Source organism: Lates calcarifer, linkage group LG9 (assembly GCF_001640805.2).
Source record: "Lates calcarifer isolate ASB-BC8 linkage group LG9, TLL_Latcal_v3, whole genome shotgun sequence".
NCBI classification, from domain to species: Eukaryota; Metazoa; Chordata; class Actinopteri; family Centropomidae; genus Lates; species Lates calcarifer.
Window position 1 is genome coordinate 3881429 of NC_066841.1, and position 24340 is coordinate 3905768.

At 41.7% G+C, this 24340-nt stretch overlaps 1 protein-coding gene across 1 annotated transcript; it reads left to right on the plus strand.

Moving 5' to 3' along the window:
* Positions 1–582: 582 nt before the first annotated feature.
* On the plus strand, positions 583–23623 carry LOC108894433 (hamartin-like). The gene is given in 23 exon segments (XM_051072787.1): positions 583–856; positions 5463–5681; positions 5777–5856; positions 5858–5881; positions 7062–7214; positions 8012–8162; positions 8275–8423; positions 8509–8582; positions 8671–8849; positions 9600–9718; positions 10839–11004; positions 11097–11218; positions 11843–11936; positions 12281–12388; positions 13210–13852; positions 15245–15288; positions 16438–16604; positions 17283–17465; positions 17563–17673; positions 19230–19352; positions 20206–20393; positions 20635–20808; positions 21251–23623. Coding segments are annotated over 22 exon segments (3843 nt in total). The 5' UTR covers positions 583–856; positions 5463–5572; the 3' UTR covers positions 21933–23623.
* Positions 23624–24340: the final 717 nt, after the last annotated feature.

Sequence of the window (24340 nt, forward strand, 5' to 3'; positions counted from 1 at the left end):
CATGTTCAGCTTTGATATTAGAATTTATTGTGTGGAAGCCAATTTGTGCCAGAAAAAGGTAACCAGCATGGCTTATGTAAAAATCTTAATGGTAAGTAAAAACATTTGACATTGACATTTTAGATAAAAATATATGAAATCAAAATCATTACTTTTTAAGTCAAAACTATTTTTAACTTAGGTTGTTATATTTTTTACTTAGAAGTATGTCAAAGTATGATAAAGTGTTTAGGTCAAACACTTGAATCACTATCTCATAAATCTGACATAGAAATTGAATAGTTTGCTTAGTGTCTCTTAAATTTGACTTGTTTTCAAGTTGTTTTGACTGAAAAAGTGAAAGTTTAGTGTCAGTTTGTGATAATTTTGACTCAATATCTCATCATTTTGCCCTACCATGCCTCTCTATTGTTGCTATTCATAACCACAGCTAACTTTATTTTTCCTTGGCATAGATATGCTTCCATACACACCCCTTAACTACCTGATGAAAAAATATATATCTAATTTGCGCGTGCGCTCTTCACATGTGGGTCACGCGAAACCGCATTACACTCACATCATTCTTCCACCAATGGGGAGGCTAGAAAAACAGTCTTACGTTTGAGCCAATGGAGCGAAGAATCTGACGGGGTACATATGTGAATTATACTTCTGAGTAATTAGATGTAATTTGCCAAACTTATTTTAGATGTTGTTGAGGTAAATTAATTGCTAAAGTTGCGGTTGCGACTCACGGGGTGCTAACTTGTGGGATTAGTTTGCATGCAGCCCGACAGCGGAGGCTGACTGCGGTGGGATGGGCTGTGAGGTGTTCAAGATGGCGGCGCCCTGTGGAGTGCAGCTACTCTAACAGGTAAACAGGTCCGATTATTTATATCTAATGTGTTTTTCTTACAGCGAATCTCAACGCACAAGGCTTGTATTGGTATACCCGAGCTGTTCGGCCTGCTTCCCCGCCGTCTGAACACGGCTGACAGGCAGGATGAATCCCCGACCGAGTGTGGGTCGCTGCTCCCAGCTAACGTTAGCTCTCGGCAGTGGGACTGACTTGTTTTCCGAAAAGACCCGGTGATGGATTTACATGATGATGATGCTTTAAACGCTTAATCGTGAATTTATCTGCGTTTTCTGTGCGTTTTGAGGTGGTGTTCGGTTTGGCAGAGAGAGGCTGCCTATATATTTTTATAACGGGATAAAGTAAACCCAACCCTGCCCATTGTTCTCTGCGAGTTGTTTACGACAAGCAGCAGCCACTGCTCAGTCCACATACAGCAGCAGCTCTGCCGCTTTCCAGCCTCTCTTCTCAGCCTGTCCGGGCTCTGCACTGTGCTCCCAGTGTGCACCACACTACAACACAGTGTCATTAAGGCCTGTGTGTATTTAATCTTCTGATTTGATGCCTCATTATGTATCTTAGCATGAAGATATGATGCAGCTTTCTGCATCGTTCTCATTTGCTTGTTTTTATCTTCCAGCAGCATCAAACTTGAATTCAGTTTCTTTCCTCTTATCAGCAGCTATTAATAAATATCCTGTTGTTAGCGTCTGTTTATCCGGCAGTCATCACTCACTCAGGCTCCGCTGCCATCGTGGAGACTAAATGGGTCACTGGTTTTAACGGTTTGACCTCCTCGACCCCTCTGCCACACTGAAGTGGCCTCACTGTTCCCGAGTCTAATGTCTGTGTCTGTACTTTACCTACTCTATCACAGTGTTAACTTTGAGGTAACAGGGCTGTAATCGGGACTATGCACCCCCACTCCACCCACACATACTGTCCGTCGTGTGCTTGGTAGGGCTCTGGAACATTTGAAACTTGTGAAACAAATGTCACATGATACCTGATTTTTCACACTGTCAGTAGTGATACATGTCCAATGCTGTAAATGAAGCACTAAAATTTTTAAAAACCTGAGTTCTTATAACAAACTATAAAATAAACTGTGTCAGTGACCTTTCGTGTCTAAACAGTAGCAGTCTTACAAGAATTTTGCCAAAATAAAACACAGTGAAATCAGCTGTATATCTCCTGATCTAAATTACGAGTCCTGAGGTGGTAACGCAGCTCAAGCCGCCTGTCGGGGTGAGTGGAGGACTCTGGGATTTCCAGAGAATAGAGACTGGTTTCAGATTGATGCAGTTTACCGCATGCTGCCAGAGCTCAAATGTCTTCATTCATACTGCTTGTTTTGTTCTCTGGCACTGAAAAATTTCAAATGATACCCACCCAGCACTAGCTGTTTATAGTTTGTTTTTCTAGTATTTGTGGGAGTTTTTTTTTCTTGTTTTTCATAATCTGAAATGTGATCCACAATTTAATTGTGTAGTTTAATGTTAGAAAACATTAAACTACATCATTTAGTGCCTAAAACATTTCAGATAACCCTGATTTTCATGTCAGCCTAATGAGATAAATTCAACCTCAACACATGATTTTAACGAGCCAGATATATATTAGACATATTTGATTAAATACCTTTTGGGTCTGGGATCATTGGACCACACAAAAACAAGACATTTGGAAGAAGTCATTGTGGAATGCATGAAACTGTGACAGACATTTTTCACTGTTTTCTGATGTTTTATAGACCAAACAGTTAATTGGTTATCAAGAAAATAATCAGCAGATTAATTGATATTGAAAATAATTATTCAGGGTCTAAATTTTAATATCTTGGAATTTTAGACAAGAACAAGCAATTTGAGGATATTGCTGAAGTACTGAGCTCTGGGAAAATGTGATGGCCATTAATCAGTTTTGGATATTTTAATTACTAAATGATTAATTGGTTGATTTAGAAATATATCAAACAGAGTAATCGATAATGAAAATTATGTTTAAATGTCTGGCTTAGTTCAGTAAAGCACAAACGTCTCTCTACAGTTGAGTTGATGGTAATCGGTTCTTCAAATGGACTGTGCTGGCCATTTGTCTCTTTTATGAAACTGCTTTAAAATATTCATGCAGGAGAAAAGGAGACTGTTGGTAACAGCTCACACGTAGCCAAATGTAATTTCCAGTGTGTACATGGAAGCACTTGAGCCGCATAAAGGTCCTTTGTATCCTCCTGATCGTTCCCAAGCAGGACCACGCTGAGAAGTGGCTTATGTTTGGGCCACTGACCCGTCCCTGGAAGAGAAGGGTGAAAAACAGTCCACACCCCGACTCCCAGCAACCCCATGACTGAGCAGTTAATTGATAACAAGGAGACAATCGTGTTGTGACTCCAGTGAATCAACAAACAGACGGGGACATATTCAGGCCTTTATCATCTTGTTTTGATTTGTAGTGAACGAGCGAGGCTCGAGGAGACTACTTTTGTCACCGAGGGCAGTGTCTTTAGTTAACATATGACTTCAGTCGAAATCAGATAAAAATATGCTGACTATCGTTTCATTTCTTGTTGTCTCACTCTCTAAATTGGCCCGTTATCTTGGTTTTAGCAGCATGTGACTCTGTGTTGAAAGATTCAGTATTCTGCACTAATAAAATAGTTTATAGCCTTTAAACGTGTAGAAAGAAACAACCAATTTCAGCCATATTAGGATTCTAATCATCTTCTAGTGCGTTTAGTAAGTGTTGAAAGGAGATCTTAAAGACTGATGAGATCTCTGGTGCTGATTCATTACTCCTGTGAGGGAATAAGCTGCTGGGTGCAGACACCCTGACGATAATAACCTGCCTATCAGGATTATTTATGCACGGCTCTCCTTTACTTTAAATGACCGACTCAGCGTCTAGCCCAAATGTATCATAGACTAATAACCTGAATATGGTAAACACATTAGGAAAGTTTGTTTTTCTTTTAAAGTAGATTCTCGCAAGGGTTTAATAGCTGTTAAATATTCCTCTTGAGTTAAATTCCTCATTCAAGGCACTAATAGCAAACATTGAAGTGAGTTGGCAAGGTCAGATTAGGTGCAGGTCACTTATTGGGATCTCTCACACCATCTTAATTATGTCCTGGAAGTTTTCCGCCTTATTTCTTTGATTAATCCGCTATGTTCTCTAAACCTTTGGTGATTTCTCGCTTCATTGTATAAGTGTGGTAGTTAAAGGTCTGTTTGCTGTTGTGAAGCTGTGAATGGTTCATTTATAGTACTCGTGTCAACTGAACACTAGGATTTGTATGGAAAATCAGTGATAAAATTAGTGTTTTGCTGCAGGTCAGCAGATCAATGCCTGCTGAGCTTGTACTTTCCCGAGTAAAAATAGTGTGTTTTCTCATTTCAAGAAAAAAATTATGTCAGCTGTCTTTTGCAGCAGGAAAAACACAGGTATAAATAATCAAATTAATGATGGTTTCATTCCATACCTGCCTCAGTTTTGCAGTCCCAGTATTGTGCATGCTTGCTCACTGTCATGTCTTACTGGGACACTTGAACAAAATGGAACCATTGTCCAAAGTCCAAATATTTTGTGTGAAAAAGTTCAAGGATAAGTCATTAGGACAAAATAATCTTAACTCAGTGTCTGCTCAGCAAATCTAGTTAGTCTAGTTGTGGGTCAATTATTTTGTTTTTATGACTTGGGGCGGTGCAACAAGCTATAAACACAACACTGACGCATCATCACCTCATAAAATTATTGCAGCAAGCATGTTAGCAAACAGGTTTTTAGACTGTTTTTACAAGAAGAGCTGCGGCCAATGGCAGATGACTGTGCATTCATCACTACAAATGCCCCATTTTCACATTACACTAAAAAATCCATTGTTAATATAAGATGTTGATAAGCACAGCTTTAAATAGAACTCTTACTTTGAATGATTATTCGCTTAGGTTCAGTTAGTTCAGTTATTTGCACCAGTTAATCCCATGATGGCCAACACATAGCCTGCAACCATTGCTTTCAATGGGACTTAAAATGACACGTATGGGTTTTTTTGTAATCTTTATTAATCCACAAAAGTTCCACCTGGAAATTTCCCCGTCTATCCGGAGCAGTTTGGGGTGTAAGTGTTTGCATAAGGGCTCCTCTCTGGCTGTAATGTGATAGAGACAAGTGCTACTCTTTCAGTTTCCTCATTCACACTTATCCTGTCGCAACACTTCTCCTGTATGACAAAGCACGACCTCATAAAGATGTAACCTTGTCAGCTCATCAAAACAACCCCAGGCCTTTTTATGGTTCCTCATCAGGATGTCACCAATAGTTACACCATCAGGGTCTGTTTAAATCAATGGGTAAAATGCAACAAAGTCTATAACAAAAACACTGTTTATATTGCAACCGTACATTTTATTCTTCAGGGACTATATTCTACATGTCTGAGTAAATTAGATGAAGTTGAATTATTCTGGATGACATTTCATTAGTTTTTTTTCTAATTTGAAGAAGTAGCACAAACCCTGAGTTCCAGTACAGAGTTGGGTTTTGTCATGTGACCATTAATCCTCGATCATAGCTCTGACTGATTCTGGGAAATGTTTATGAATTGGTCTTGGTTGTGATGTAGCGGTGCCTGGAGACTGTATCGGAGGGTGGCCCCAGGAGTCCTCCAGGCAGGCGGGCAGGGAAGGACACCGTGAGAGAGACGCTGCCTCCACCTCCAGCACTGCCACCACCATGGCCAGGGAGCAGCCCAATGTGGGGGACCTCCTCCCGCTCCTGGAGACCTCCGACCTCCACCAGCTAGAAGAGATCAGAGGCCTTATCAACGAGCAGCTCAGCACTGGTAGGGCCACTTGGCTTGTACAAAATCAGCATAGTTTTATCTGTGTGTGCTCACTAACTAACTTGTTATAATTATTGTCCCTGTTTCCCTCAAAGAGCGAGGGTCCATGTTGCTGAATGGGCTGGTGGACTACTTCTTGGAGACAAACTCTGCCCAGGCCATGCATATCCTCTCCTTCAGTCAGAGAGCCACATGATAAGGTGAGAAACACCCCTACATAATCCTGGTCACACCAGGATTTAAAGCAGTGAAATCAATTAATTCCAGTGGAATCGCTGCGATCAGAGTGTCTGCTCAAGGAGGTGAAATTAATCTGTGTGAATATTCCATGTAAAGTTCAACACTGACCAATAGCAAGCTGTCTTGACAGTGCTGGAGCTTTAAGGGGATGGAGAACCAGAGAGTCCAAAGTATTTAAGTATTTAAAACCAGTTTCTGTACTTTTAACACATTGTAAATATGGGTGTTTGAACCTAGAGGGTTTTTACCAAAAAAGACTGGTTAGAAGAAAACACTTGATAGATACTGTACAGGTGTATGCAGTTTATTTCCCATTATTGTCGATTATAAGATGGCATTTATTATAAGAAAATGGTAGCACATGTGGATGTAGTGGCTTGATGCTCTCAGTTAAACAGCAGTGATTTTGTTATTTATATAACCTCAACCAAACGCCTTTATTTAGTATCTCTAGAAAGGGGGGCTCAACATATTTACCATTCTGTTTTCTGTGTTTATTTATCTTATTTTGTCTTTCTAGCGAGTGTATATCTTGTTTACTCTCATTGCTGGTCTCTGAAAGTTACCAAACATAATTTGCTGTGTGTTATGTCTCGTGTCAAAATGTGGTGGTTTTCAATGTGGAGTAAACTCAAAATTTCTAACATCTAAGAAAACAGGAATTCATTGTGTTGCTGGTGTTGCCCTCAGCTCTCAGAAATGTCATCATTTGCTTCTATGCCATTGTTGAATCGTGTTTTTTGTGTGTTTGCATATTGCCATAGCAACCTAATACATGCAGATTTGTGTAGTGTAGGGCTGTGAGGTTGTCATAACTATTTCTATGGTCTGCTATGGTTTTATTATCATCCTGGTGTTTGGACTTTTGTTATTCTGTTAAAATAGAATCACAGTGGTGATTTTTAGCTGTTTATGTTTTCTGTTAATGCTCTCTACATCACAGCATGTATATGTCTATGTACAGATAGGTAAAACAACACATTTCCTGTACGTTTTTAATTAAAAGGAAGAACTCCAGCTACCTGGAGTGAGGATTGCAAGGTTGTCTGACAATAAAGTGTATTCTGTTCTTCTATTCACCAACCATGACTCTGTTAAATACAGATCTAACCCTGCTGTACCCCCTCCCCTTCCACACAGCACCTTCTGGACAAGATGAACGAGTGTATGACCAAACAGGCCTGCCGACTGCCCACCCTCACCCTGCTTGGCCATGTAATCCGCAAGCAGCCGTCCTGGATCCACAAGATTGCTCGATACCCTCTGCTGCTCTCACTGCTCAAATGCCTAAAGGTAACGGCCCAGTTATGACTCAGTGAACAAAGAAATCTCCTTGTCAGGGCATTGAGAGGTATCTGAAGGGATGAGGAGTGGAGATTTCTCATCCAGCTGCTTTTTAGAATTCATGCAACATTCAGTGACTCAACAGTTTTTTGTGTTTTTATCATACTGCAAGCAGTAGGCTTGTACATGCATATTTCATCTGCACTGATCCTTTAAGGCTTGTAAAACTATTGAAGATGTAGCTTTAACACAAGTGTTTAATACTGGCAGGCAGTGAAAGGATGTTGTTGAACTGTAAAACAGTAAGCAGTTCCTTATAGGTCTGATGCAGTATGTTATTGATTAGCTTTGTCACTCAGTGCTCCTCAGAGCAACACTGTTTGTCTACTCAAACTGGACAGAAGTGAAGTTTGCAAGGTTGTCGCTGTCGATTAACCCTTGATTAGATTAAGGTTTAACCATGCTACCAGCCAGGCTCTAGAAATGGCAGCGTCTGTTTGTTGGTCCACTGCTTTGGAAAAACAGTGGATGGATTACCATGAAATGCAGCACACACATTTATGACCCACTCAGGATGAATTGTAATAACTTTATTTCAGTGTAGTCAGTTGTAGGACACTTCCCACAATCTCTTTATGTCATCCATTAAATCCATCAGTGGTTTAATCTAATGGACAAGTAATCTAATAAGAAAGGGAAACTGTCTTTGTGAGCCCACCATTAAAGTGTCTTTAATTCCAACCTTTTGATGTTTGACTTTATTGTAAATTCTAATTTCTTTTTACTTACTTTGAATTTCCTGGCAGACGGATACAGACGTAGTGGTGTTGATAACTGGAGTGCTCGTGCTGATCACTCTGCTACCCATGATCCCTCAAGCTGGGAAACAACACCTGTGGGAGTATTTCGACATCTTTGGCCGCCTGGCGTCCTGGAATCTCAAGAACCCTGGTAGGAACTTAATAAATGAATAAATTGATAAAATGTCTAAATACTGTAACTCTGTTTTCCAGTTATCTTGCAATGGAAGTTGATACATTTGTGTTTTTTTTACTCATTCAGGACATGTTTCAGGAGGTTTATCTAATCCACCTGCACGCCAGCGTCTATTCACTCTTCCACCGCCTCTACGGCATGTACCCGTGCAACTTTGTGTCCTATCTACGATCCCACTACAGCATGAAGGAGAACATGGAAACGTTTGAGGAAGTAGTAAAGGTGAGGATGTTACCCCTGCTCTTCATTGTAGTTTTTGTAGCCGAATGATTGCTGATATAAATTTTGTGTCCAATCCTCCATTCAGCCGATGCTTGAACACGTTCGTATACATCCTGAACTGGTGACGGGAACAAAGGACCATGAGCTTGATCCCACAAGGTAAGTTGGAAAGGAATAGTGTGGTGTTTATTCTTCTCACCTGGGTCTACTGGATCACTTTGACTAATGGTGCTGTGCTTTGCTGTAGGTGGAAAAAGTATGAAATCCATGATATCGTCATCGAATGTGCCAAAGTGTCTCTAGACCCCAAGGAGGCCTCCTGTGAGGAGGGTTACGCCACCATGCCTGAGAACTTTTACCCCCAAGTCCACATGCGACCACAAGACTGCACTTCCAGCCCCTACACAGACCTCCACAGCAGCTACGGTCAGAAAACCTCTCATATATATGAAACGTAATTGAAGATAATGTGGAAAAATTGAGGAACACTTTATGGATAGAATAACTGTTTTTGACCAATCCGACATATTAAATCCCATACAAATGAAAGTACTTCATCACACTGTCATATAAAAGTTCTATTATAGCTGCTATGATAAATCATCAATCATCAGAAAAATAATCTGCAACTATTTTGATAACTTTGCCCTCTATGATAGTAACCTAAATTAGTTCTGTGATGATTGGCCATGATTTTTATGAGTCCTTTAATTATTTAAATTATTTATTTATTTAAGTAGAATGTCAAACATCCACTTGTTCCAGCCTCTTAAATGTGATGATTTGGTGCTTTCTTCCATTTTATATCAATGTGAATTCATATCTTTCTGATTTTAGACTGTTGGTCGGACATCTTGAGATGTCACCTTGCACTGTGGGAAGTGGTGAAGGCAGTATTTTCTGACATTTTATAACCCATTAATGGAAAATATTCCTATCAGTAATTAAAATAATAATTTTTTTCAACCCCCAATACATCTCTAAAGAGGTGTTTTATGTAACAAAGAAAAATCAGTGTTTTTCTCTGTGATTCTGTGGTATTGGTTATATTAAATGTTATGTTTTCTAACTGGTTTAAAGGACAAACACTGTAAAGTCTCGTTTAAAAGAGCAGGGAAAGACCGCAGGTTGCATCTGTGTGAAGATTGATCAGGCTGTTTGTCCTCTTGACAACAGGAAGCTCTTCTTCGACCCCGTTCTCCACTCCACGGCAGCCGCTGCCCCCGCCCCTGTCCTTGCCCCCCTTCTCAGGGACACAGTCCTCCTACCGCAGCCCACAGACCTCCAGACGCCAGGTAAGATCATCCATAATGTGGTCAGAAGCTGTCAAACATCCTGGTCTAATACACAAGACTGGTCAGTAACTGATGATCAGAGGGTAATACTGGAGCACTACGTCGTTAAGCTTCTGTTTGCTGCTTGCTGTTGTACACAGGGTCATGTTTACTCTCCATCTATCACTTACATCCATGTCAGATGTGGTGAGTCAATTTCTTTTCTCCAAAAACCCAACAAAGCCCTCAGTTAGACCATCTACTTCCTGCCATGTCCAAGATGCGGAGAGAAAGTGAGTGGACAGACAGTTTTTGAGTCATCAAAGTCAGCGGGCTGGCAGACAGTTGGGTCAAGCTTCAGGAATTACAATGCATACCCCCCATCCTCGTCCTGCCACCTCTCTGTAGACACTCCCGAGGGTCGGTTGCCTTGGAGATGCCGTCTCTCCCTTTCTATTATTGGGCCAGCCACACGAGGGAGGGGTCTGGGTGTTTTTCTGCCCCCCGGGGTCTGTCTGAGGATTTGTCTCTGTGACCCAGACAGACAGAAAATCTGGAAAACATGGGGGACTTGCCATTTTAGGAAAAAAACGCATTTTGAATTGGCCCGAGTTTGTGTTGTTGACATGGTTCTTACGCCATGAAAACGAAAACTCATTTGGCTGGTTTTCTTGCTCAGCAGTTAGAGAGGAAACATGTTTGACCATTCACTGACATAATGAAAATTACCATCACGTAACAACAGGATGAACATATCTAGGATCTTGAGTCAACTTTGATACATTTTAAAGTATAGCAGTTATATTACTACAAGTAACTACGCAGTCCTTGGATGCCAAAATCCAAACCTTTGGCACAACACTCCTCAAAGTAATGGTGGATGGAGCACATGGTTGACAATAGATCTGACAATGGATCTCAAATCTGTTTTTTTTTTTTTTTGTTGTTTGTTTGATTTTGGATGAATGGAAAACAGGAAATAGCTTATCCTAAATGACCACAACACTGATTAAATATACGACATTTGCTGTGTTTATCTAAAGTTCAGTGTTTTATTTTATAAAACTTCACTAACTACATATATATGAGGAATAGTTCAACATTTTGCAAAAAACATTTGTGATAATCTTTTTCTTTTTAGAACTCCACCTGTGAACTCAACTCTTCCTGCGGGGGGAAGGACCCTCTGTGGAGCCCCTCCTCATTGTGTGGCATGGCCACGCCCCCATCCTCCAGGGGCATGTCGCCCAATTTAGAGCTCTCCCACAGTGCCTCACACCTTCCCAGCCGCTTCCACTGCACATCAGGTACAGGTTACACACATTGGAAAATATTTCAACTAGGATGTGTTGTAGTGTATTTGTTTTACGTTGACTCCTGATTATTCTGATCTGAGCAGGAGGGAAAGGAACGCCTGCCTCCAGCACTCCAGCCACCTCCTCCCCACCTCCTACACTATCAGATGACTTCCCCATAATCTCCTTACCAGCCAACACAGTCCAGTCCAGTCCACCAAGAAAGGTATGCTCTGCAGTTATGATGTGCAGTTATCTATTTGTGTCACTGAAAGGCAAAAATCTCCAATCTCTTTTGGGTCGATTCTGAATATTCTTCACCAGTATGCTGTTTTTCCAAAGTTCCCAACAGCCTAATTGGATCCTGTTCCTCATATGCTGATTAATTAGAGCCATCCACACAAATATGACAAATATGCAAGCCAGTTCAAATGATCTAGTTTCAATCATCTTGAAAACTCATTTCTGTGACAGTAGGAGGTACATAGATCTTTCAAATGTGGTTAAAGTCTTTGATTTTGTCCTCAGAAATAAATGAATAGGATGAGAAAAGACACAAAATCATCAAAGTCACACTGGCTCTGAGCAATGTAGTCGGAGCTGCATTTCTTGGATTACTAACTCTAGTATGTGACTTTGAAAATCTATACCAGTATCTGTTAGTCATCCAAGGACCATGAACTTGTGTTCACACTCACATTCAAGCAGGTAGGTTATGAGAGTAGTTAATCCTGACCTGCAGGTCTTGAAATTGTACAAGTAATCCTACAAGAGCCAGAAAGAGCCTGAGCCAAACACCACTGATTAATTGATAATAATTAATAAAACTATTAACACTGTGACTTTCCAGGATCGCCGACAAGGAGAGAGCAGTAAACCTGCGCTGGTGAGACAGGAGCCAGTGAAAGACACAGAGAAGAGTTCAGAAGTAACCACAAACAGAGGTTAGTCATGACGAGGACTGCAATTTATCATATTCTCTCATCATCATTTACCAGTAGAGGTCTTCACAGGCTTTCACTGCACTTAACAGAGCTGATAGTGATGATTCACTTTTGACACATAAACCTGAGACCTAGGACAATACAATGAGACCCTAAAACCCAGATTAGATTCAGTATAATTTGGATCAGGCCCAGCTGAGTTCTTGAGTCAGAAGACCTCTAGAATGATGTATTATTAGATCATTAGTCTTGATCTTAATGAGGTGCAAATCACCTCCCCAAAAATAGCTGTAGCAGAGGTACATTTATAGTTTGGGGTCTGTGCTTTTTTTTCTCTCTGTCAGATGCAGGAGCTGCTGAGAATGTCTCCATGACTTTGACAGAGCTGTCGGTCTTCATGAAGAAACAGGAGCTGGAGCTTCAGTTTAGAACAGAGAAGGAGAGGGAAGAGGGTGAGTATTGGTTCTAGTGCATATCACAGAGCCAGATCCAGCCACTTTGTGGGTACCTTCCCCAAGAGAATAATCCATCAAAATCAAACTATGTCTCACATGAGGCAGAGTGACATGGCGGCCTTTCCAAAACTGTATTCTGAGTTCTCTTTCAGCAAGTTGGGAAGCACAGAAAATCAGAAGTGAAAATGCTTTGTGTTTACATGTGTTGACAAGCTTTTTACACTCCTGATTGCTTTTTATGTTTGTTGAAGGAAGACATACATGACTATTATTATGTTGTTTATTTACTACAAGTTACTGTAAAAACAAACCAATTTAATACAGTATATGCATTTTAATAACACAACATAGAAAATGACTAGTGTTAATAAAAACTGAATCAAAAAGTTTTTGACTTGGAAATTGATTATCCTGTTAAGTTAAATGAGCCTGAGCTCTTGGACTTGACAAAATATCCAGGATGCCAACACATCCCTGTTTATATCCCTGTGTGTTTAGCTAGCTCTGCACAGTTATTGGTTTAAATCCCACTTGAGCCACTTGTACTAAAAATAAATACACCTACAGTACTGTGAACCACTTTATAAAAAGCATCTGCCAAATGGCACCAGCTCAGTTGCTAAAGCTAGCTGCTCAGACTTAAACATTTCTGTTCTCTTGAGTAAAAAACAGAAGCCTGAAATCTGAATCTGAGTGGGATAGCTGTTGTTTGGCACCTGTTGTGAGTGCAGAAAAATATTTAAGCAGACATTGACATTCAGAACATACATGCAGGTTTAACTCCATCACAATCCGTCAATATGTTGTTTCTGCTGCAGCTGCCATCACAGAGGAGCTGCTGAAGATCACTGAAGATACGCAGGAGCTGCCGGGTCTGAGGGGCTTTGATTCCCCTTTCTACCACACCACTGAGACTCTGACTGGCTGTCAGGCACAAGACAAGACCCTCTCCAACACCCAGCCTGGCCCCGTCCGGGACACCCACCATGTTGTGTCAACACCAGACAAAGCGGAGACAACTGCGAGTACTAGCGGTGTTGGCAGCGAAAGAGGAGGGGGAGGAGCAGGGGGAGACAGCAGGAATTCAGCCCTTGGCCTCGAGCAGTCCTGGCCCTTCCAGTCAGGTTTCACCCCGATCGATCACCACCTGCACCGGAGCCCCTCCGCCCCTGACGATGAGGTGGGCAAGTTGGGAATGTTCTCCCCAAGCCCCTGCAGCAAGACCCCAGCCCCGGTACCCTACGAGTCGTTTTTCGACCTGGCCCTGCCCAGGGCGGCCTCACTTTTTGTAGGGCAGAAGACGTCGGAGGCGGTGCACAAGGTGGCGATGGAGAGGTTGTTGCAGCAAGAGGAAGGGTTGGAGGACGGGGAGGAGGAAGGGGTAGTGTCTGCTTCACCACTGGAGGTGCTGGATCGCCTTGTTCAGCAGGGGAGCGACGCCCACGATAAAGTTTTGAAGAGGTGAGTGAGGGGCTTGAGCTTCATCAGACAGCAGTTAGACTTTTATTACCACCTGTGCCAAGGAGGAGCCGGTTTATACTATTGCAACACTGATGAATTTAAATAGCTCAAACAGTGTGGTCATTATCTGAATTATTTGTATGAAGCCCAGGACACTCCAAAAATTACAGATGCCATCAACCAATGATTATCTGTTTTAAAGCAGATGTTGAAACATTTTCTGTTCATAAATCAACACATGGAGAGGACTGTGCAATGACGGAGTTATTTTCTCTCTAGTTCTGTGAGTATGAAGCTCATGTTGATCACACTGAAGAAACTCAGGAGTGTGTTTTGATGTGCTGTTCACTGTGCAGAGCCTGCTTGGGTTGTTTCCAGTCTATTACTGAGGCCCAAAGGAAACACCCAGTTGAGAACAAGTATGACATTGTTCAGGACTCGCCACCCCCTTTCTTTCTACGCACACACACAAACACACAGACACAGTGAGCCGGTCCTCCAAGCCAATAATACAACAGGAGAGACGGTGTCAGCAAAGTCAGTGCTGGGCACAGAACAGCCTGGCTTCACTCATTTCAGTTGCTCATCACTCCCACAGTTTACTATCTTCATCAGAGCCAAACATGGCTGATAGGAGGAAATGAAGTCAGCTGAAACACAGGGCATATTAACACTATAACAGCAGTATCTTGATTTTTTTATTGACGATTACTCAAACAAAGATTGTAAAAAATGTTACTTAAGTTAAACCCTCTAAGTTTTCTTTTGTGGGGCAGGAGAACTAAGTCCTGTATGTTTTAAAGCAACGTTATTTTTTTTTAAAACACAAGTCATTTTTATATTTGGTAGGTGGAGTTATAGGTGGATGGATAAACAGAGCCAGGCTAGGCCAGCTGTTTCCACCTGTCTTTATGCTAAGCTAAGTGGCTGCTGGCAGTGGCTTCATATTTAACATTCAAAGCTGTTATCTGTTGTTTCACCCTACTTGCGGCAAGAAAGCAAATTAGTCTCATTTCCTAAAATGTCTGTCACGACTTGGGATCTGCTCAAGTCTGCTCAGATTTCGTGAAATTGGAACTTGTCATTCATCTAGACAAGACGCCTGTGAACTGCAATGTCTTGGTTTGAGAACTCCATACAGTGATAAGAAGGACAATAATTCACATGGTCTTTTTTGACACTTTTATGTTTCTTTCTAAGCCTAATTTGCAGTTTAAGGTTGTTACAGTATGTCCTCACTACTTTTAAAAGGTATTGTAGGTGATTGCTCTACTAGACAGTTTTGTTTTTTGATTTTTTGCAGCAGTAAAACCTGGTTAGAAAGAATCACTGAAGAGAGAAATATCCCAGAGATAATTTTTCTAAACAGTTTTTCATTCTCTCCTTTCACAGATTACCTTTGCCAAGTAAGTCAGCTGACTGGACGCACTTTGGAGGTAAAGCACTCACACCACAACACTGCTGCACACTGATAAAAGAAGCTATTATAAAGACTGCAGACGGAGCATTATTTAGGCATGACTAGTGATTCATCACGAGCTCCGAGACATGAACAGCATGTTAAAATGTTACCAAGGCGGACAGGGAATTTGTTCAGCTGAGGTTTATCAAAACACACAAAGTTCCCACAGTCACACAGAACATGATCGACTCAGAAATGTGAAAGTTTGGCCACTCAGAGATTTCTCCTTTTATTTACTCGCTGTATGCACTCAGTCACCCTGACCATGAATCAGATTTTCTCCAGGTGCAGTTCACAACAAAATAGAAACACTGTGATTTTGCGAAATGTCATTGCCAATTTGTAATTGCAACTCTGGAATTTAATCATCCCCCATGTATTTTCGATTACATCTGAAACAGAACTCCTGTCACTGCTTATGGCTGACTGACGTCAGCTCTCTGGATGACTGAGTTTTCTCTTAATTTTCTCTCCCTGCTCTCCTTCCCTTTGTAAATGTTAACAAGTGACGCTCTGTTTGCACAGTTATGTCAGACAGTTGTAGGTTTTCAGTTTTTTTTAATCCTTGATTAAATAGCACTGCATTTTTCTCATTTTAAATGTGATTAACTGGATACATAACAGCTTTAAAGACATAGAGTTGTTAGCACCAGAGCTCATGTAATGCTCAAATCAAAGACCTGATAAACTCTTGCCAGGCTGATGTAGATCAATAATGTTAATCTTTAAATATGTATCATCAAGATATCAAGAAGTGCAGCTGTGCAGTAGTCAACAGACAGCTACCAGGATAGCTCTAAAACAATGGATTTAGATGAAATTTGGTGGAAGGATGGATGATGAGTGTGTGTGACTGATGTGCAAATCTTCCCTTTGTAAAGGTTTGAAAACATAATCGCACAACTATACAATAATATTATGAGGTGGTATTTGCACCTGAACTCTGCAAAAACCCAGGTTTATATCAATATGCAGTCATTTGCTGTGCTTTATTCTCCTAACATTATTTGTGCTATTCTGGTGTTCCATTCCTGAATGATAATTAATCTCATTTCTAGTTGTGTGTATGTGTGTGAGGCGTGTGACCATGTTAATTACATTATTATTACCACGGCCTCCCCAGGCTCAGCTCCGCTGGACGAGCTTCACACGCTGCGCAGCCAGCTGCTCCTGCTGCACAACCAGCTGCTGTACGAGCGCTACAAGAGGGAGCAGCACGCCGTCCGCAACCGACGCCTCCTCCGACGCATCATCAACGCCACTGCGCTGGAGGAACAGAACAATGCTATGGCAAGTTTGCATGAGCTCATTATCACCAATTAGCCCTTTAAATAGTAGTAGATTTAACAAAACTGTATTTGAAATGGACAAAAAGGGCGTTGTTGATTTTGTTAATTGAATGCGGCACAACTGTCCTGTAACTGGGGCCTCACAGGTTTTATCCTTGAACAACCAACATGCCCTCTTTGCATTTTGAACAATAGTGAGAGGAGAAAACACATTTAAATTCTTCAAAGATCTCTGCTGATCACTGAGGCGTTTGTAGCCTTTCATAACTCCAGCTGTCAAATCAGTCGGGTCTCATTTGCTGCATGTAACAGAGAAAACGTAACCAAAGTTGTTTTTTTGCGGCTAACAGACAGATTGTGTTCTCAACAAGTGATGGTTACAAAGATGCCATGAAGGCCGTTTTGTCTCCAGGAATGAAACATAAACAAGGAGGAGGAACACTGGCACATTCATGCAGCAATCAACTGAAAGACTAATTAATTTTCAGCAAATATTTCAGAAATGTTGCACACTAATTGAGTTTTGTGTTTGTGTGTGTATCCATCCCTGCTCTCACTAAAACTTTCTGAGAGAAAAAGTGGCACAAACTGTTTAAAATGCCATAAAACATCCAGATATGTAGAGTCTCCTGTACACTTTGTGCTGAACTTGTGCATTTGTATGTGTGTGTCTCTCCAGAAGGACCAGCTGAACCTGCAGAGTGTGGACATCTTGTCTCTGAGGGAGAGTCTGCAGGTGGAGCAGCAGCGGTACAGGCAGCTGTGGGATGACCGGGAGACAGTGGTGACCAGGCTGCACAGTCAGATCAGACAGCTGCAGCAGGGTCGAGACGACTACTACACCAAGAACCAGGAGCTCCAGGTACACACACACACACACACAGATGCAGACATCTGTTCACTGATATACATCACTATATAATCTCATTCATTAATCTGAAGCTGTTGTGTATCTCCAGAGTAAGTTGCAGGAGTGTCAGAAGAGGATGGATGAGCTGGAGGCAGAGCTTCAGAGGGCCAATAACAAAGTCTGCCACACTGGTCACCTCCTCAACCAGATGACCGTCAAGGTAAAACAAGTAAAAAGTTGGTGATGGAATATAATTAATATCTGCCGTCAGACTTTTTCAGACTGAATATGTATCAGTGCTGACTTCATCTGTCTATTTAAGGCCAGTTCATACTTCTGTGTGGGATCGTATGAATATATGCAGGTGGCCTACACCATTGTGAGCATTGTGTGTTGCTGTGTCTGCGGTGCTCTGTGGTGGGGTGGGGTGGGGTTTCTGCCACTGTGTTGCCACCAAGTTTCTTTGTGTACTTCAAACAACGCTGACTGAAACTGAGAGGATCATGTTGGCATTGGAGCTAATAAGTGTTGAACAACAGTTACACAACACAAGAGAACAGAACAGAGAAGATGGCAGAGGAGGTTGTGTATGTGTTTGAGTTTTCTGTGCTCATCTGGCCACTGAGAGACATGGACCAAGCAGGCCAATCACAGTAGTTCACAGTCAGGCTGCAGCATAGGATATATAGCTGGACTAACCCTACCTCATACCTCATACCTACCTCATCATAGTATAAACTTGCCTTTAGTTAATGGGGTTTAGTCATTAAAACAAAGGCGTAACAAGTCAATTTTATTTGTATAACACCTTAAAGGTTTAACATGGTGGAAGACATGTTTATATCTCTCTGACTCTTGTGCTTATTCAGACACTAACATCTAAACATTTATGCAGTGGGCTTCATGTCTGAAAGGGGTTGCATGTACTCATAGTGCCGTTAAAAAAAAAAACAAAAAAACTAACAAACCTACATATATGGGCTCTGCTCCCACAGAATTTTGCTAGTTATGACTCAGTACTAAATAGATAGTTTGGGCACTACTCTTCCAGTGTAAAATCATAAATCTAAACAGAGGGCCTGGGCAGGACCCTGAATACGCTGGCAGACATTTGGGTCAGACTTGGGGAGTTAATGACAGCACATGCCCCTGCCCTCGTCCTGTCACCTCTCTGTAGACTGCAGACTGTCCCAGGGCTCAGTTGCCTTGGAAATGTTGTCTCTCCCTCTCTATTTTTGGGCTAGCGACGGGGGGGTTCTGGGTGTTTTTCTGCCCCCTGGGGTTTGTCTGAGGTTTGTTTCCCTCCTCTGACCCAGACTGAACTGAAATCCTGACAAACAAGGAGCCGTTGATTCATGAAATGGGCATTTCTAATCAGACAGCATCCACGCAGTTGCCCAAAGATCCTTATTCATGCTATTCAGACAAGATGAATACACTGTTTGGTTTAATGTTATCTGACGTCGGGGCATGGGGGTTGATTTCTTAAGATAATTTTCATAGAATGGTTGTAAAGTGGAACATTTCTCTTTAAAACTAACAAGATTGTGAATTCTGTCATTAACTAGAATTTGTTTTGGACAAAGTTCGCTTCTTAAAATGTTGTGTGTAGTGAAATATTTTCACAACATCTTTGATGGATTCAGCATGACTATTAATGACTAATTCCGAGGTGCTTATTGTTGATGCATCCCCAGATATTTTGGACAGGTTTTATTTGTAGCTTGATTGCTGATTTGCCCTCTGTCGTCATTGTTTGTCTCGTGTGTCCTTCAGCTGAGCAACAGTGAGAGCACCCAGCAGCAGATGAGCTTCCTGAACAAGCAGCTGCTGCTCCTCGGGGAGGCACATAAGCTGTCCATGCAGGAGTTACACCACACAGGCACCGATAATACAAAGGTACAGTAGATGGAGGTGTGTGTGTGTGTGTGTGTGTGTGTGTGTGTGTGTGTGTGTGGGACAGATGCAGAGAACTGCAGAGACGACGTACTGAGGTGAAAAAAGGGACACTAATTGGGTTTGTTGGGCATTAAGTCAAAACTGTCCTACTGAAGTGTTTTTAGCTTTGCTGTAACATCAGCTCTGGTTGATATGTCACTGGAAGCTAGCTATAAGTATGTGGATACACTTAAATATAGTCTGTAGTTTGTGTAGTGTTATGTTAAATTTGTGTTACATAACACATTCTTGTTGATGATTTATGTGTGTTTCACCCTTAACAAAGCCTGGCAGGTTCAGGTGTGTTAGAAATGAAGCCACATATTCTCTTTTCCTCACTTCTGGGATAATGCCTAATGTCATTCCTGTGTGCTGAATTCAGCATGAGTTCGGAAGCTCATGTTGATCTACCAAACTCACAGAGAAGATTCTGGTTCCCGTCCTTTGGTGTATTTGGGGTAAAGTGAGAAAAGGGAGAAACTGTCATATGCTAGTGTAGTGTTTTAATGTTTCTGATTACTTTTATATTACTATGGAGGCACATGTCACACTTGTCATTAGCCATGCATATGGTAGTTAATAAATTGCAGACTACTCCCTACTGGTACTTCTAAGCTCTTGGTTACAGAATGATGAATTCACCATCTCTTCTTGTACGTCTTTTAAAAGAACATTACAGGATCATATGGGTGTTTTTCAGCTTCATTTGTGTTTGATTTAAAACAACGTGAACGCTGCTCTGTCTCCTTCTAACTCTGAGGTCTTAGACTTAGACTGAAGAATAGACTCATACATTTCTTGACCTATCATTTAGGAGGCCCAGATGCTGCAGGTGTCTTATGCGAAAGAGGTGGAGACGCTGAGGCAGAGTTTGCTGGTTCAGGGTCAGAAACTGGACGCGGCGCAGCAGAGAGTCGCTGAGCTGGAGACGCACCTCTCCAAGAAGGAACACCTCATTGCCGAGCAGAAAAAGTTCCTTGAGGATGTAAAATGTCAAGCAAAGTGAGTATTGGTGTCAAGATTAGTTTGTAAAGATTGTGTTTGCATTGATAGAAGCAGGTACAAGTCTCCTGCGGTAATATTGTGGAACCTGTTTCTGTGCCTGTACAATCCACGGCATCTGTCCTCCCTCTGTATTTTATCTTTTCCTTCATCCAATATAAACTGCGCCTGCTCTCTCTGCTCTCTTTCTCTCCCCTCTTTTGTCTCTGTCCTTGTCCCTGTCTTGTCTCTCTGTGTTCAGGGCGGAGCTGCAGGCCTCAGACAGCAGGTATCAGGCTCAGAGGAGAATCACTCAGCTGCTGCAGACTGAACTCCTGCAGCTGTACAGCAGAGTGGAGATGGAGGCACCAGCCAGCACTGCCACCAGCTCACCACCAGGGGGCAGAGCTGACCCACACACTCTTGCTGATTCCAGGTCAGGATGGGGGAGCACTCAAGCAGGCAAAACATGGCAAAAGCACTCAACTGGTGACTTGAAGATGTAGTTATAGTTGATGTAGTTGATTTGCTTGTTAGAAGTCCACAAGTAATTATGAATTCAGTGCTTGTCATATAAGTAACTTGCTGCTGGTGGCGGCTCAGATTGCTAATTTTGTCAATAGGAACATTTTTAACTTGGCAAACCTTATAAACTAAAGCCATGGCAGTTACTTAGGAATATATGAATAGTGGCTCATTCCAACCACTGGGGTGTACTGTTTTTACTTAAATCTACATATGTTGACTCCTTCAGTTTAAAATCACTATGAAATTATTATTGTATATTTATTTTATTATATTATAGATTTTAACTTTATTATTACTTTATATTTATTTTTATTTAGTTTATTTATATATGATTATTTTCTCCACCACAGTGTCATGGTGCCAGATGGACCAAGTAAAGCTCACACCAACGAAGAAGCGGCCAGTAGACCATCGCACGACTCCGCTCGGGGCAATGGCAGCACTTTATCGCCAGGGCAACCAAAGGCGAGCAACTCTTCCAAGTCAACAGCCAACTCCATCAACGGCAGCCAGGACCTGGCCCCGCCCCTGCTGGTTGAGCCCTCCCCCTCCTGTCCCCACGTCAACCCGCTCGCACCCCTGCCCCCCTCTGACGCGCCCCTCACTGTAGGCTCCTACCCCAGTGCCAAGAGCTTCCTGGGCATGAGGGCGCGCGAGTTGTTCCGCAACAAGAGCGAGAGCCAGTGCGACGAGGAGCAACCACCGCCACGCCTTGCTGGCCTCGCCCACGGCCTGAAGACTGAGCTTTGTGTGGAGCCACCCTGCCCGGGTTATATTGTCCCCGTCAGCCCTGCACCTTCACCTATTCCGACTCCAGCCCCTGCCCCCACCCCTGCCGCTGCCACTCCTCTCACTGTGCCCACCAAGGAGCCCCCATCTGAGCCCAAGCACCGGGCCTCCAGCCAGGAAAGCCCCCGCAGGAAGGCAGGAGCGGGGCCCGGTGGAGGGCGGGGTCAGGGAGGGTCGGCGCGCCCCCGGCAGCAGCATCTAAAGATCATGGACTATAACGAAACACATCATGAGCACAGTTAAGAGACACAGAACTGAGCCGGGATGGAGGGCGAGGGCGAGGGCGAGGGTGAGGAGAGACTGAAGTTTGACGGAGAAGAGCTACAAATCAGCAAAAGAGTAACATGTCAGCAACTCTTTGGAATTCAGTGTTATTTGTTCCATTCCTCTGAGTGGACAACAGGATTTCCCCACATTTTTCTAGTTTGTTCTAGTTTTTTCATTCATCTCCAACATCATGGAGGTGAAATAAATTTTGTTTGTGGTGCTCTCAGCAATGAAACATTTCATTTGTAAAAGCTCAGCAGCAACTTGTCTTTCTAGAAACAGCTTCCTAGTTACTTTGTAATTCTCAGACCTCACAGTGAACAATTTTCACTGTAGAAGTACTCTTTAATGAAGAAATACAGGTTTGAAAAAGGTTCACAACAAGGTCTATGGATTATCCAGAGTAATCGGGGCATTGTTAGTGTAAAGACAAGCTGCTGTTAAAAATGTTAGATATCATTTTTTAATGCTGTGAGGGCTACAAATGAACTTTCATTCACCTCTATTATAATGGTGTTGGAGGCAGAAACCTCAGAGAGGTGTCTCAAAAATGGGACGAATAAAACCTAAATCATCTGCTGTAGTTGATACCACTTGGCATAAGTGAACTGACCATTTCAGAAATTTAAAAGGCACCGTCTCAAATCTAATCAGACATTAAAACACTAGGAGAACAGGAGATTGTTACATTTGTGCTTTGGCAATGACAATGTACCAAAATCATTATTCTTTTTTTTAATTCATGTTGAACGAGTGATACATCAAAGCGATGGAAGTGATCAGTATGTAGAGATGTTTGGGTTATTCTAAGGAAACCTTGGAGTGTGACTTAAGTGTTGGCTGGACTGAATTGGAAGACGTAACATTTCCATACAAAACTCCCTTGAGTTTTTGTCCAAAATATGTCAGAGGGCGAATGTGTTTTGTTTGCGAGTGTGCAAGGGTGTAGGTGAAGTTAATTCTTGTATTTCAGTAAGGACGCAATGAGGAAAGTGTATTACATTTAGGAACTAATGAAATTTTATGCCTTTTTATAAATTCAACATTCCGTTGTACCTTTACTTATAATTAAGCTATGAAGTGTGCTCACAAGTACATATCCCAAATTTGAATCAGACCTGGCATGTGACACAAGCCCAATCTACAAAAATCAACTTTTTTTTTTTTTTTGTTAAAGACAACCAGCTGACCATTTTGGAAGTGCCATGAAAAGATTTGTGGTCTGGCTGAATTCAGATATCTCTAAACAGAAGTGCTGTTTCTCATGCTGTGCTCAGCTGTTACGTACAACGTGGGAAACTGAATATCCAATAGGTTTTCCATCCTGCAGATCTGATAAAACATGGAGTTACCTCCTTTCTTCCAAGTATTAGGAGTAAAACGCTGCTTTTGAAAGTCATCTAAATCCTGTTGTCCACCGGGAACTCCTGCTGTCATTTCCTTCTGCCTCGCTATCTAAAGCATGTTCAACAATCCACTTTAAATGCCAACCGTAGTAACTACAGCAAACCAAGACAGAAGGTACAATCAGCACAAACTGAAGCAACCAGGACTCTGACCAGGAGCTGGAGAATCTGGGACAAAATGACAAAAAAGGAAGTTCTTAAAGCAGTGGCTTGTGTTTAACTGTGAACAATAAAGATCGTCTTCAATGTTTTGCACTACAATTCTTGAGCTTCGCTTCCTTTTTGCTGCTGAATGTTAAACTGTGGAAGTGCAGCATCAAGATGTTTCGTCATTATGCACATTTCAAGATAATTTGTCCATCCTCCTAACCTGTGATGTTGTTTTATGCCCACCTGGACACAGAAGCACAGGTATGAGCCCCAGAGCTAAAATGCCTTCTATCATTGATATCCAATATCTTTGGGGTTTAGACTGTTGATCTGAGAAAACAAGACATTTTAATGTTGCCTTCAGCTATGATGGACATTTTTAAAAATTTGCTGACTTTTATAGACAATATATATAATGATAATAATAATATAACGACAAAATAATCAGCCCATCCATCGATAACAAATAATCTCTAGGTTGGGTTATACAGGGCTATAACAGCAATTAAAAGTAAATCAAGTATGAAAAAACTGGTTGAAACAGTGTTAACGCTTATTAAGGGGTGCTTATTGAACCGCAATACTTTTTAAGTGCAGACTGAAAAATGTTTGAGGCAACATTATTGATCAGCCAGATTCTTAGGCTTGTTTACACAGTCTAAATTTTTAAACTTTAGGTACTTTTATATATATATATATATATATCAACTATTTGAGCAGCTTGGTGTATTTTGTTAAATGTCAAAGGTTTCAAACATACTTACAATCCCCCAAAAAGCATAGTTTATGTTGAAACTCTGTAATCGTCATTTTGGCCTTTAGTTTCAA